A 14,630-nucleotide genomic window follows, 5' to 3' on the forward strand; every position below is an offset into this window, starting at 1 on the left:
CAGTGTTTTTAAAAGTCTAAACACTTTATTGATATAGTGTACAACCAAGCACAAGTGGCTAGAATACAAACGAGTCACAGGTGATAAAGTATTAAGCATTTCTCCCAAAGTAAAGTGTGTCTGAACCAGGTCCAAGCTAAATGCTAGCAGATGTCTGTAGCTCCGCTCACTCTCCGCCTCTTTGCCCTTGTTTGGTATCCCGCCGTGGGTGTGATGACGCGTGACCAAAATGGCGACGGTTGGCCGCGCCTACTTGTGGCTTCTTTTGCGCTCTTCAGAAACCTATGGGTGACGTCACGGATACTACGTCCATATATTTTACAGTCTATGATTCACACACATTTTTATCATCACATGATCTCTTATAACAAAATCACATGACTTTTTTTTTTTTTTTTTTTTAATGCGCACTATGGAATGTGTTCGGTAAAAGTGTTTCCATCGCAGGCTATGCACATCTTTTCTGATCAAATAAAGTCTTGATTCTTTTTTATGCGCATTTTCAAAATTTATTCGCATCTTGGCTATCATTCGCTTTTTTTTTTTTACACATATCCAAAATGCGCATAAAAATAGGTGGTAGGAATCATAGCTAGTCATACCAATAAAAATCCAGAAAATTTCCAGAACAACATTCTTCATATTCAAAAATTAACTTTAAACATTTTGTATTAAACATGAAGTGGGTCAGTCTTTTTTGTTGATGGTTTTACTGTTTTTTTTTTTTTTTTTTTTAAATCTTTAGCAGATATTTAGTTTTTTTTTGTCTGCCAGAGATGGACCAAATAACTAGTAAAATCCGTTAACATTAACATTCAGCAGAAGCGCTAACCATAGCTAAACATATCTTTGTTTACACATTTGATGACAAATTCTGATGGATATTACTTTGATGAAAAGATATGAATGAAGGACCACTTTCACATGTCGAGATGTACGTTTCCGGAAAAGTCAATATGTGTGAAAGGGGCTATAGTTTAACAAACATGATGATGTGGCCTAGACACCTGTTTCGAGAAAGCAGTTATTTGTCTTTTTATTATCAACAAGATGCAGTTGATCCTTGAAAGATTAACTGTTTGTGTGGAATCCGCTTGTCAAGTGTGATGTCATGCGAAGCGGCTTCCGGGTCCAATCGCTCTATCAAACTGCATGGGGAGACTCATCAAATTGTAATAAACCTTTACATAGGGATGTAGTACTTTCGAAAATCACGATCGCAATGTATACTTTTCTAATATTGATGACCAGAGAGTGATTAATTTTTTATAAATTGTTAAAATATTGGTGATGCAGCATGTCCAGAGACTGTTGTGTAACCGTGATGTTATATAAAATTCACTTTAATGTGTGATTTGACTAAAAAGTGGTCATCTCAATTCGTTTTCTCAATTCAAATGAGTAGCAGCTTGGACCCGGAAATGGTATTACTGTACATACACCATGAAATAACAAGATTGTCATAGCCAGTCATTGTTTACATTTGTAGGCCTTGTCATGAATACTGTGGTGTGTGTGACCTTTACTTGACATCATCTCCTTTGAACTGTGTTTGTTAGCTTTCTACAATCCCTACACGTGATTGGCTCACTTTTTGTGATGCAGAGCAGTTGCTGTGCTTCATCACGGTACGTCAGACAAAATATTGCAGTAGCAGCCAAAGCTCTGCAAATATTTTAGTTGCAGAGGCTCTCTTTCAGACTTAGTCAGCTCCTTCTTTCTGTAATGTTTACACAGGACGGATGCTTGCTCAGTAGCAGATGCTCACTTCAGCTTGACTGATTTGAAATCGGAGGCGTCTTGACTCGTTCACTAGTTGTGCTGGGATCTGTCAGATGTTTCTCAGCATTATGAGACAGCATGTTTGTGCCAGTATTACCTCTCTCTCTTTCTCTCTCTCCCTCTTTCCCTCTTTCTCTGAAGAGAATAGGGGATAAAGTGATTATGCTGCGTTTTTCAGTGAGGCAGGAGGCTTTCGCTGTGACGGGACTGCTTAATGTTTTCCTGTTGCGGTGGGGGCTGTGCGCAGTGGAGCCGCAGTGGACCGAACTGCTCGCATGGAAAAAAAGAGAAAAGCTCCTTTTGAACTACCTGCAGCATGAATCATTTATCTTGTGGAAATCGTGTTATTTGTATCTCACCAGCCGCGGCAGGGGGGTCTGTTTATGAATCCTGGCATGACTGATCATCTCGAATGGTTCAGGGGTCGGTCAGATGCTAGAATTGGCTCTCTTTCAATTCATGAACAGGAATCACAATTGAATTAGTCACATCCTGTAGGATGTCGAATTGAAATTAAATCAGAATGACAGAAAAATATTGAGTTGCAGTCTCACAATTCGACGCAAGTTTTGTGATGTAGCATATATGTACTTTAAAAAGAAAATCTTCTTATTTAATTACACATGGTGTTAATTTTTACAAACTGTATTCCCTTCTGTGTGAATACTTTGAAAGTCATCAAAGGTCCAGTACACTGAAAAAAATTATTCAAAGATGATTCCTTGGATTTACTCAATTTCTTTACATTAAGAGGTTGTAAACAATTTATTTGGGCTGAATTTAAACAAACAAATTAAGTTGAACATTATTAAACTTAATTTGTTTGTTTAAATTCAACACAAACAAATTGTTTGCAACAGTTCTGCATGCAACACTTTTTTCAGTGATAGGGCTTTTGAAATATGCATTTTTATTTGATGTTTGACATAATCTGAACCAACATAGAGTGGGACATAGAGTGGCTCCTCCCTTTTTTATAAAAGCAGCCAATAGTGTTTTGTTTTATCACCGCTCTGCCAGTGAAAGTGGTTAAACTCAAGCACATCAAATGAAAAGTAAATGAGAAGCGTCTTAAAGGAGGTGGGGCATGTCAGATACTAGAGAGGATTTGATTGGTTGTAAAGTGATGAGAAACTGTAGTATGAGGTGACGTGATTAAATCTTTTGTTCCATTTGGGCGTAAATGACAAACTACAAGCTGTACATGTTTTTATCAGTTTTATTTTTTTTTTATGTTTTTATGCAAATTTTGTCACTGTTTTGGAGCAGATATCTTAAAAACTATATCAATACTGATACAAACATCTGGAAAACTTTTATTTTCATTTTGTAGAACCTTTAGTTAATTAATTAAAAGATGTATATATTTGCTTTTGTATCTATTTAACATGCACTTTTTCTGTATTCTGTATTGAATAAAAAAAAATTTTGGTAACAAATATACTGTAGATGTATTTACTGCCTTTCTGGCCCTATATGCAATCCATTTTAATCTAAAGTTCTGTTTTGTTTTTTTTCTCCTAAATTGTATTTTTTCTGGATTTAATTTATCTCAAAGACATTTTGGTAGTCAAAACAATGTCCAGTGAACTAAAAGTTTGTCTAGAATGAAAGCTTTTATATCAACTCAATGAAATAATAAATTTTCTCTCAAATTAAATACAAAAGTCCATTTAAACCAGACTTTTATTATAAAGGACTTGTTATAAAGACAGTTAAGTTAGTGTGCATGAAACATTGCAAGCTTTTCCTTAAGCATCACATGTGGTTTTTAAGGATGTAGCAACTCCTGATATGAAACGATTCGCAAAGCTGATCTTATGATAAGATTTTTCAATTTCTCTTTTATTGTTATTCATGTGTCACATTTCTTCAATTTTAAAACAAATAATAAAAGAATAATAGAAATAAGGGCGACTTGGTGGCTCAGTAATTAGCACTGTCGCCTCACAGCAAGAAGGTCACTGGTTCGAGTCCTGGCTGGGGCAGCTGGCAGTTGACATTTCTATGTGGAGTGTGCATGTTTTCCTCATGTTCGCGTTGGTTTTCTTCGGTTTCCTCCACTAGAGGTGTGAACATACACTGGTCTCACGGTTCGGTTCGGTTACGATTATCATGCCATCGATTCAGTTCAATGCAATCCGCTTGTTAAGTGTGACGTCACGCGAAGCGGCTTCCGGGTCCAAGCGCTCTATTCAACTGAATGGGGAGACTCATGAAATGGTAATAATACACGTTTACATAGGGATTTAATGCTTTCGAAAATCACGATCGCAATATATATGTCCATGCCTAATATCCGATGGCCAGAAAGTGATAAATCTTTTTATAAATTGTTAAATTTTTGGTATTTGTTATGCAGCAAGCCCAGAGATTGTTGTGTACACTATGATTTTATATAAAATTCACTTTAATGTGTAATAGGAATAAAACGGGATCATAAACGAATGATTTCTCCACTCAAATGAATGGCGGCTTGGACCCGGAAACAGTATTACATACGTCACAAACACGTCACCACTTAACAAGCGGATATTCCGGTGCATCACAGTGCATTGACGATGCTTTCCATACACAGACATATTTTACCAAAGAAGCAAAATGAAAGAAGAATATTGCTGGTCACAGTTTGAAACACACGAGTTGATGCCAAACCAGTGCTGATGCTGATTGCCTCTGTCCTGGATCTGCTTCATAAACGCTTGTTTATTTGCACAATTGGAGAAAGAAGCTGCAAATCAAAACTATCTAATAATGTGCGCTGCTTTGGAAACAAGCTGGCTACAAATCGGAGCGTCAGGATTTTCTCTCCATCAGAGAGCGCTTCTTCACCGCTCATAAACACAACAAATAGGCTATAGTTGTGATGATTTAGTGTACAACCAACAAACCAACCTTTTTTCTATTTGGGAAATCACAATTATTAATAGTTCATATAAAATATCCATTTTTAAAATAGCCTTGATAATCTACAAGTCAAACTAATCTAAAGATTTTCTTGATTTTTGCATAATGATAACTCATTTTTTACAATTCATTTTATAACTTCTAAAACATATATGCAAATGAATGCAATATCATATGTAAACAGCAAAATTGTTATATCCTATAATAGCCTATACTTTACTAAACATCAACATATGAGCCTACTGATTTTAAAATCAGTATTTTCAAATACAATATTTAATGTGTTGGACACAAAATAGACACATCAATTTTTTTTAATTAAATACAATTTTTTTATATTAATCTGACCAGTTAACAGTTGATATTCGATTTACAAACGGCGGTCGTTGGTTGGCAAAATGAACTGATATGAGCATCCCTACTTTGTTGTAAAAATGGTGATATGTTTTCATGGTGTCCCATTGTTTTCACTTTCTCCGCATCCTGTGCTTCCTAAATTCAATTCATATACTAGCAATCAATATGAACGACCCACCCTGAAGTGCCTGTGAGTGAGCCCAGTTAAAATGACTTGCCACAGGGCGGCTCTTAGCCACATTCTGATCTAATCTGAAGCGTAGGAGAACCAGCGGTGCTCATTTGCTGCTTACAACTGTTGTATTGTAGCCTCAAGCTATCCATATTGTCCAGACACCGTATGTTACTTCCTTTTGAGAGAGCAGTAGGCAGCAGACTCTAAGTGCCATGGCACTGTCACATCTTCCATGACTGATGAAAGCCACGGCTGGCTAAAAACACATTGTTTGTGCTAGTCGAAACAAACGGGACTGGGTGTAATAACAGAGCATTGAAAGGGGGGTGACGGAAAAAAGACAAAGAAGGAATTGATAGTGGGGACAGTGGCTGCTTATGTTTTGCAGTATGTCACTAAAGCCATTCAGTCGGGCGTAGTTTGACTTGTCGTATTTAACCCTCCATCCCGCGCTGAATTCATAAATGTGGCTGAGATGTAACTATGCGGGTCGCGCTACATGAGGAAGTTTGTAGACAGAAGAGGCAGCAGACGTAGGGGTCGTAGACATGCTAAAAGCAATGGTAGAATGGGTACCTGCTGCACCTGCCTGCCATTGGGCCGAGTGACCAGGAAGGATGGTGGTTTTAAGGGGAAAGAAATTGAATTGGACACTATCCGAGAGGAAGAGGATGAAACCGCGTCAGTGGAGGAAAGGTAAAGAGAATGTTATATAGGTCAATAGGGTGGTTTTTGATATTTAAACAGGCACCGCTGTGAGTTGAAGAATCTGAATTAATCTGGTCTGTAAGTTTAAAGAAGTCAAATGAACACTGCAAGCTAAGAAGAGCCTATGAAACTAACCAAGGTTATTTTGTATTATTTAATATGTTTGGTTTTTTGGTTCACTCATGAAATTATTTTTGACGCTTGTTTAAACTGCTTATTTAAGAGATGTGTGTGTGTGTGTGTGTGTGTGTGTGTACACACACACATAGGGTGGGCTATTTATCTGGTACACCCAAATAAACTTATTGGGAATTTCACAAGAAAAACAATGGTGGGCTTGGTTTTAAACATAACTTTATTCTTTTATGAGTTATTTACAAGCCCCACCCACATATACTAATGTGCCACAAACACAAAGTTAATATCACCAACCATTCCCATTATATCGGATGTTACTTCCCGATCAGGTAACTATACGAATATATATATGTTAAAGGGATGTGTGTGTATATATGAAGAGTTCAGATGCAAAAAATTCTTAATTGCTGTCAGAAATTTTCTCCTAAAATGAGTATTTTTTTTCAAGCTCTTATTTGTAAGTTTAGTAATTTGACTTTTATGGCAAACAATTTGTTACTTTCATTGTCTTTAACATGAAATAGCTGGATAAAAATATTAGAGGCTGAGAAAAATGCTCATTGTAGAGGAAAATTCCGGATGGCACATAGGTTTTTGCATCTGAACTCTTCATTTATACACACACATCCCTTAAATATGTATATATATAGTTACCTGTTCGGGAGGTAACATTTGATTCCGATTGAGTCTGAAACCGCATGATTTGGCCCGATTTCCGATTATGATATCAGATCTGGACATCCCTATCAATTAACACGGTCCCTTATTTTGCACAAATTTAAAATTGCGTTTTCAATATTGATCTCTGCTTTTAATAGATTTTTTTTTTCTAAATACACATCTTGTTTGCATGTAATTGAATATGATGTATATATTGTAAAAGTAGAAAATATCAAACAATTTTTATTTATTTTTGCCACTTTTTTTAATACTCAAAACTAATTTAATCATTTTGTCTTTAATAAACACTACGTAGACGTGGACCCAAAAAGCCCAGTGCTGGTTATTTTTCCTCTAATTGGAGACAGATGTCAGACCTTTTGCAAAATGTTTGTAAGAAGAGACTCAGAGAATGGCCCCGATTGCAGAACTGCAGTTTTCTCTCACCTTTGCTTTACACATAAAAGGGGTTGCTGAGATGACTTGAGCTTGTTGTAAACAATGCGTTTTTCGCCCCCTGCTCCAGACGTTTCAGTCTGTGGGTTTTTGTATGAGGAATTATGTTATTCAGACCATGAAGCTGGCCTCCTTTTTTGAAAGAAAAGGAAATTCCAATGGCTAATACTTGAGATTTTACTATCGACCCATGATCTCACATGTGTATGCTTGAAGAAAAGCCTAAAATGTTTTATTTAATTAGATTGGCAAGGTTTTTATACAAAATGTCCAGCTAATAAATATGTTTCTCTTTTAAGTGTGACCGCAAAGTTTCCAAATGAGATTTTGATGCTATAAATAGACAAGCCAGTATGGCATGTAGAATTCAAAGAGAATAAAACAAAATCAATATGCACTCTCTGAATCGGTTTGGAGAACCGTTTGTCTTTTTTAAAGCTATTGATGACTACTGCTTTGACTCCTCAAAGAAAACATTACATCGGACCGTTTGTGTAATAAGTCTAAATCATAGACACTCTCAGGAGAGGATGTATTGTCAGAGGGTGCAGGTGAATGTGGCTTCGCTTTCTTAAGAATGTCTTCTATCCAGAACAAACATTCATTTCCTTTTGCAGGAAGTCATGCTACCTGGGATTTATTCAAGTAACGTTTTTTTTTTTTTTTCTTCCTGCAAGTGAGTTGTTGTTCAGACAAGGACTTTACTCTTGTGTCTTGTAGTGGAGTGATTTAAACACACGAGTTAAAAAGTTCTTGCTGGAAGTGAGGTGTAGCAAGAACAACCTTTTCCTCAAAATACCTGATAATTGATTGTAGGGAGGAGATACGTAAACAGTTAGTATTAGCGTTAACTTTTATGCTGAGTCAACAGTAGTTTTTTTTTAATCGGAGACCTCAAAAAACATCTCCTACAACTTCTGATGGACGTAGTAAAAGCATTCTTGCCTAGTTTTGAATGGCAGAGGTTCTGCACTTGACCGCAAGGCTCCACAGCGAGTGGTGAAGTTGTCCAAATGTTACAAAAACAGACAGCCGTACTGGGAGGACTGCATTTTATTGGTCTAAAATTTCATCCAGCACTAGTGCATTGCTTTATACATGTCTGCCAAAGGTGTTGTCAATTGTGCGAAGTAGATTTTGTGTTATTGTATAAATATAATAATTTTCATTCCTGTCTAATAACTTAGAAAATCCAAAGAAAAAAAACTGAATAGTATTTGTGTGCAAAACCACATACCAGAGTACCAGAGTAAGGTATTTTGAATAGTTGCCTGGGGTTTGCTGCATGTGCAGCTGTTGTGAAGATGTTCTGTGTTGTTTTAGCATGTTTCTTCAAGGCTGTTTTTGGTGGTTGCAACAAAACGAATACAATGTACAAAAAAATCTCTTTAAAATCCTTCTCTAAAAATTCTTCCATGCAGTATGGCTGTCTTTAGCTTAAAGCTGGAGTCATCAAGCTTTTTTACATTATGAACCAATTTCTTTTTGAGAATATTCTTGTGGACTGGTGTTGTGGATAAGGGTGGATGTTGTGTGTGACCGTTTTACGCAGTTTTTTTTGATAGTATGAGATTTCAGTTTTTTTGGTTACATGAAATGGTCCATTTATATGCTTGGCAACTGCATGCTGTACAGTTATTTTACAAATTAATCAGAACAATAGTTAATTTAATTGACTAAAAGCTCAGGAACAGACCAGATTTTTTAGCAAATATCTGGTCTGTTCCTGAGTTTTCAGTCCAGGGAACTGCTTTAAAATGAATTCTTTGAAAATGGTGTTTTCTGAAGCATGCCGTATGTAAATTTGGATGGTTGCTCTTAAATTGCAAATGAACAATTCCAGCGTTGTGGATGTGACATTTGCAGTAAAAACTCAAACTTTTCCAGAACAACTAACCAAAAAGTTATAAGATCAGAAAAATATCAATCTATAAACATGTTTTGTACTTTAAATCAGGAAAATAAACATGGGTTATGGATGTGACCAAAAAAGTCTGTTTAGAGTATACTAAAAAGAGTTTAGAATATACAACGTACTGTGTAGAAATTCTCATCCCAAAAGAAATAATGCAAAAGGATATAAGTTGGCTCTCTATAGAACAAAAATGATTGATTTTGTTTCATTTTAATATTTTTTTCATTCATGAGGAAAAAATTATGGACATTATGTGACATCTCTTCGTTATGGATGTGACGGATGTTAAGTTGCCACTTGTGTGACTTTGCTATATCAAATATAATAGTTTCAAAACATCGACATATACATTTTTGATTATTTCTAAAGTACTGTAGAATACTTGCTTATACAAAAAACTTACAAACGGTTTCTGTATTTTGGTGAAAACATTTTCCCCCATGGCAAGGTAGACATTTGCATGGAATTACTCAAATGTGAAATAATACCGTGCCACGTTAATTTTAGACATTTTTCCCTAAATGTGTTTGCAACGCTAAAGCTACTCTTGCTCAGTATGCTTCATCTTAAAGGCATTTAACACTGTGAGAGCTGTTTTTTATTTGATTTGATTTTTATTTTGCTCTTAATATGTCATAATGTTTCACTTTTTTGTTATTCTTATGATTTTATTGAACTTATGCCTTCACAACACTTTTGGGAACACTTGTTGTTTCTAAAAAAATAGCTTTATAATGTAAATGAACTTTCACTTTGACTCTTCTGGAGCGTTTTTTAAACAATCATTTATTTTTTACAGCACAAATGGTGGAGTATTAAATGTTCCAGTGTAATTTTAAAATTAACATTGAACAAGAAATAGAATTTGTTAAGTTGATTCAGACCATTGTTCAATTTGGACTTTTAACATTGCAAGCTGGTTAAACCCCCTCTCTAATAGAAGCAAAAATACATTTTTAAGATTAGTAGATGTAGAGAGTAAAATAATTGGTGAGAGACAAACACCTCTCACTGATTCATATAGCAGTGACAAAAGGAAAAACCTCCACTATTATGGAATATAAAAGTCCCTTTAGCAAAAAAATGCTATGTACAAGACATTTATTCCCACTGCCATTGTTTTATTTTTTATAGTTTTTTTTTTTAAAGTATATTTTTTTAAATAATTGTGTAAGTGTATTTATGTTTTGCTAACCCTAGTGGGATAGATAATAAAGTTTATTAAAATGAATTGAATATCTTTGTCAAAAATACAGTAAAAGCTAATATTGAGATTTCTTACAATTAAAGAACACTTACAAAATTCAAATACATTTCTGTGATGGAAAAAAAAACATTTAAAATATAATACAAGTTCATTCATTCATTTTCTTTACGGCTTAGTCCCTTTATAAGTCTGGGGTTTCCACAGCGGAATAAACCGCCAACATGTTTTAGCTGACTGATTCAGAATACAGTTTAAAAGTTTCAATAAGTGATAGAAGGTAACGTTGCATCTTATGAATACTTAAGTTTTTTTCACTTTTTTCTGTGCTCATCATGGACCAAGCTCAACTGTAAAATACCATTCTTTGCATGCAAAATCTATCCATACGTTATCAACTCTGACTGCTCTCCATTCTAGAACAAGTTGTAATGGTGACATTGATTGCTGCAATTTATGTGCCTAATTATAGCTGTGAAATGTATGTCTGCGGCTCCCTTGGGTCCGCCAGCTTTAACACACGCATACATTCCTAACTCGCTCTACCAGGGCCGATCGCAGGACAAATAGCCTCAAGCACCACACGGCAGTTTCCCCACCTTACCCACATTAAAGCCAGGATGAAATATCTACGGTGAGAGGATGAAGTTATATATGTCAGAGTCAATGATCCTCTGCTGGGCCTGTAGTAACATCGTGCTGTGCTCAGGACAACCACCAGGGACTGCTGTTGACACTTTGACTTTCACAGGTCACATGTGGACGTTCAGTCCCTCAGAGGTCAGATTAGTTTCCTTTCATGGGAAAGACTCTCATTCAGGATTTAAATGGACAGTTTTGGGGAGGCTTTTCCATTTTTACTCATTTATAATGTATAGCCAAATTTAGTTAACCCGTGTTACCTTATTTCCAGCTACCCTGAGAAAAAAAGTCATTTTATATTATTTTTTCTTGCAAAAAATATTAAAAAGCAATATATTTTTGTACTAATGCTCATGCTTTAAACTTTACATGTCTTATTCAATTTCCAATAAATTTTTTTTGAAGTACACTGGCAAAAAAAAAGAATGTGTTTAATACTTTTTCATATTACTCATCAATAATGTTTTTTGAGCTTTAGGTTGATTAGAATGATATTAGAATGATTTCTGGTGGATTCTGCTGAAAAAATGTAGCATTAGCACTACAGAAATTAATACACAAAGGATGCCCTGCTACCGCAACCCAGTACTGGGAAATATATTATATTATATTATATTATATTATATTATATTATATTATATTATATTATATTATATTATATAACATTATATAGTGGTGTAACAGATCACAAATCTCACGGTTTGGATTACATTATGAATTTTTTGTCACGGATCGGGATTGGGTACTTGCATTGAATGCATTGATGCAGGTTAAACAAGTAGTGACAAAAAACACCTTTAATAACCTAAGAAACCCATCACAACCTAAATAACCTTCTACAACTTCTTCCATCATCATTATATTTTGCAGGAAAGCCTTAATTCTTTCATAAACGTGATTTGGAGAACACAAGAGGTTATCTCTCTGCGATAGTTACAATTTTAGTAAAGAATAAAACTATCAATCCGTGGGTCATGTGTGTTCCGATCCTTATGTTGGAATCCGTTATGCCTGTAATAATATTCATTCATTCGTTTTCTTTTTGGCTTAGTCCCTTTATTTGTTCGGGTTCGCCACAGCGAAATGAATCGCCAACTTATCCAGCATGTTTTTACACAGCGGATGCCCTTCCAGCTGCAACCCATCTCTGGGAAACTATTATATTATATTATATTATATTATATTATATTATATTATATTATATTATATTATATTATATTATATTATATTATATTATATAGGGTTGTAATGGATCACAAATCTCACGGTTCAGATTACATTATGGATTTTTTGTTACAAATATTTTATATAAAAGCATTTTCTCAAATATATGCATGAATGTGTTTTTATAAATGCAAAAAATTTTTTATTGAAATTTTAAAATGATTCATTTTTGCTCAACACTTAATGTTATATAGTGCACAATATTTTTGATTTCTTTAACATAAAACAATTTTATTTCACTGATGCTGAATCTATCTCCCAAAATTTAGTTACTTTTGTAGGCTACTTTTAATCAAGAGTCTTGCATTTCTCTGTGCACCAATTGATCAGCTCAGTTAGCCTCACGTCAGATCCAGAGCGCAGGATGTTTCTGGTTTCCATCCGGACAGCAAGCTCATCAGTTACTGCTGATTTGAAGAGCTAGAGTCTCTCTGTGGATAACCCTACAGCAGGTGTAACTTGAGCCCACAAAGGACAGAGCGTTATATGGTCAGACCCTTTATTCTCTGCTCAATTTAGGGATGAGACCTCTTCTCTGTTGCCCTCATCCTGCAGAGAAGCTCACATGGGAGATGGAGAAGGTGCTGACGGGTCGACTCTGGGTGACTGGGGGCGTCTCAGTTCAGGCTGATCCAGCACTAATTTCACCCATGATCCAACTCCCCACTCCACATCCTCAACAGACTGGGGTTTGTGGGAAGAAACAGAGGTCATAGGAGCAATTAGCACCGGGATATTTTTGGCACATGAGACACTCTGGCATATACCTCCAGTAATATTTCGGTTGAGTTTAGATGGCTGTGAGACCTAGAAGCTATTAGTCTTGCTGGATGTCGAGAGCTTGTGCCAGAAGGATAGGTACATAACGGATAGGAGAAAAACGTTTCTTTGTGGATAACTTCTGACTTCTGATACCCTTCTTTGGCCACACATTCAAGAAACTGAATACCTTTTTGTGAAGAGTTCTCAAATCTTCAACGCCAAATAAGTGGTGAGTACAATTTAACTCAGAGAGACTTTATGTAAAACAGATTTATTAGTTGGAGAACAGTCGACTTTGCAGATTGTATTTAGCAAAAGATTGTTAATCACCAAACGACTAAGTTACTTTTCTTAAGAAGTCGTGAGAGAAGAAATAATTAATTTTTTATTGCTCATTTATTTCCACAGCTTGACTGGATAGCCAATGAACTTGCCTTTAAGTTATGGTCATGACTGTAATTTTAAAGGGATGCTGTGAAATCCATTAGAGATGTGGCAATGGTTAATAGATCAAATGGATTCTAAATGGAACCATTATCTATTTATTTCACGCTTAATGCGGATTGCAAGAATGTGGAATGCTCATTTGAGGAAGAACTGTGTGATATCAATATAGTGTTGTCATAGTGAAATTGACTTCTTGTTGGATGATTTAGGATGTTAATAGGATATCTAAACTTATTTTGGTGGCTTTGAATGTTCTCTATAACACAATGTTGTTTTAGACACTTTCATTTTTTATTTATAGAAAGTTCTAGCTGCATTTATTTATATTAAAAGAAAATAAGATGTTGCAGAGGTTTGAACATACAGTTGAAGTGATGATTATTAGCCCTCCTGAATTATTAGCCCCCTGTATATGCTGTGCATCTGGAAAGTATTTGTAGTGCTTCACTTTTTCCAGTTTTTTATGTTACAGCCTTATTCCAAAATGGGTTAAATTTATTTATTTCCTCAAAATTCTAAACACAATACCCCCGTAATTACAATGTGAAAAGAGATTTTTTTTTTTTTAATTGTTGCAAATTTAAAGTCTTCATGCTTGGTTTATGCTTTGACAAGCGCTGTCAACCTTGGGATCTTATGTGTATGCCTTTTTTCAAATCATGTCCAATCAACTGAATTTCACAGAGTTAAACTCCAATTAAATAATTAATAATAATTAATTATTTATCTTCTAATTAATTAATTATATCAAGAATGATCAGAGGAAAAAGAATGTACCTGAGCTCAATTTAGAGCTTCACGGCAAAGGCTGTGAATACTTATGTACATGTGGTTTTTCAGTTTTTTTTTTTTATGTAAATTTGCAACAATTCAAAAAAAATTTTTCACATTGTCATTATGGGGTATTGTTTGTAGACGTTTGAGGAAATAAATGAATTTAATCCATTTTGGAATAAGACTGAAACACAAAACAATGTGCGAAATGTGAAGCGCTATGAATACTTTCCAGATATATTTCTTTATCTTTACCATGATGGCAGTGCATAATATTTTATTAGATATTTTTCGAGATACTAGTATTCAGCTTAAAGTGCAATTTAAAGGCTTAACTACAATATTTAGGTTTATTAGGCAAGTTAGGGTAATTAGGCAAGTCATTGTGTAAGAGTGGTTTGTTCTGTAGACAATTGAAAATAAATATTGCTTAAGAGGTCTAATAATTTTGACCTTAAAATGATTTAAGAAAAAAAATA

At 35.0% G+C, this 14,630-nt stretch overlaps 1 protein-coding gene across 39 annotated transcripts in view; it reads left to right on the forward strand.

Annotated features, from left to right (window-relative positions):
* plekha7b (pleckstrin homology domain containing A7b) overlaps positions 1-14,630 on the forward strand; it is a 193,889-nt gene that overhangs the window by 23,394 nt on the left and 155,865 nt on the right. For 8 of the 39 annotated variants that reach the window (XM_087258402.1, XM_087258409.1, XM_087258387.1 and 5 more), the window contains exon 1: positions 5,595-5,917. The exons of 27 other annotated variants lie outside the window; for them this stretch is intronic. In XM_087258402.1, coding sequence (XP_087114528.1) covers positions 5,721-5,917 — 197 coding nt within the window. In that variant the 5' untranslated portion in view covers positions 5,595-5,720. Of the gene's footprint in view, positions 1-5,403; positions 5,918-14,630 lie in introns of those variants that run through there. 4 more of the 39 variants (XM_087258394.1, XM_087258400.1, XM_087258410.1 and 1 more) reach the window with 3 other exon arrangements.

Source organism: Danio rerio, chromosome 7, assembly GCF_052040795.2.
Source record: "Danio rerio strain M-AB ecotype USA chromosome 7, GRCz13ab, whole genome shotgun sequence".
In the NCBI taxonomy this organism is placed as follows: domain Eukaryota; kingdom Metazoa; phylum Chordata; class Actinopteri; order Cypriniformes; family Danionidae; genus Danio; species Danio rerio.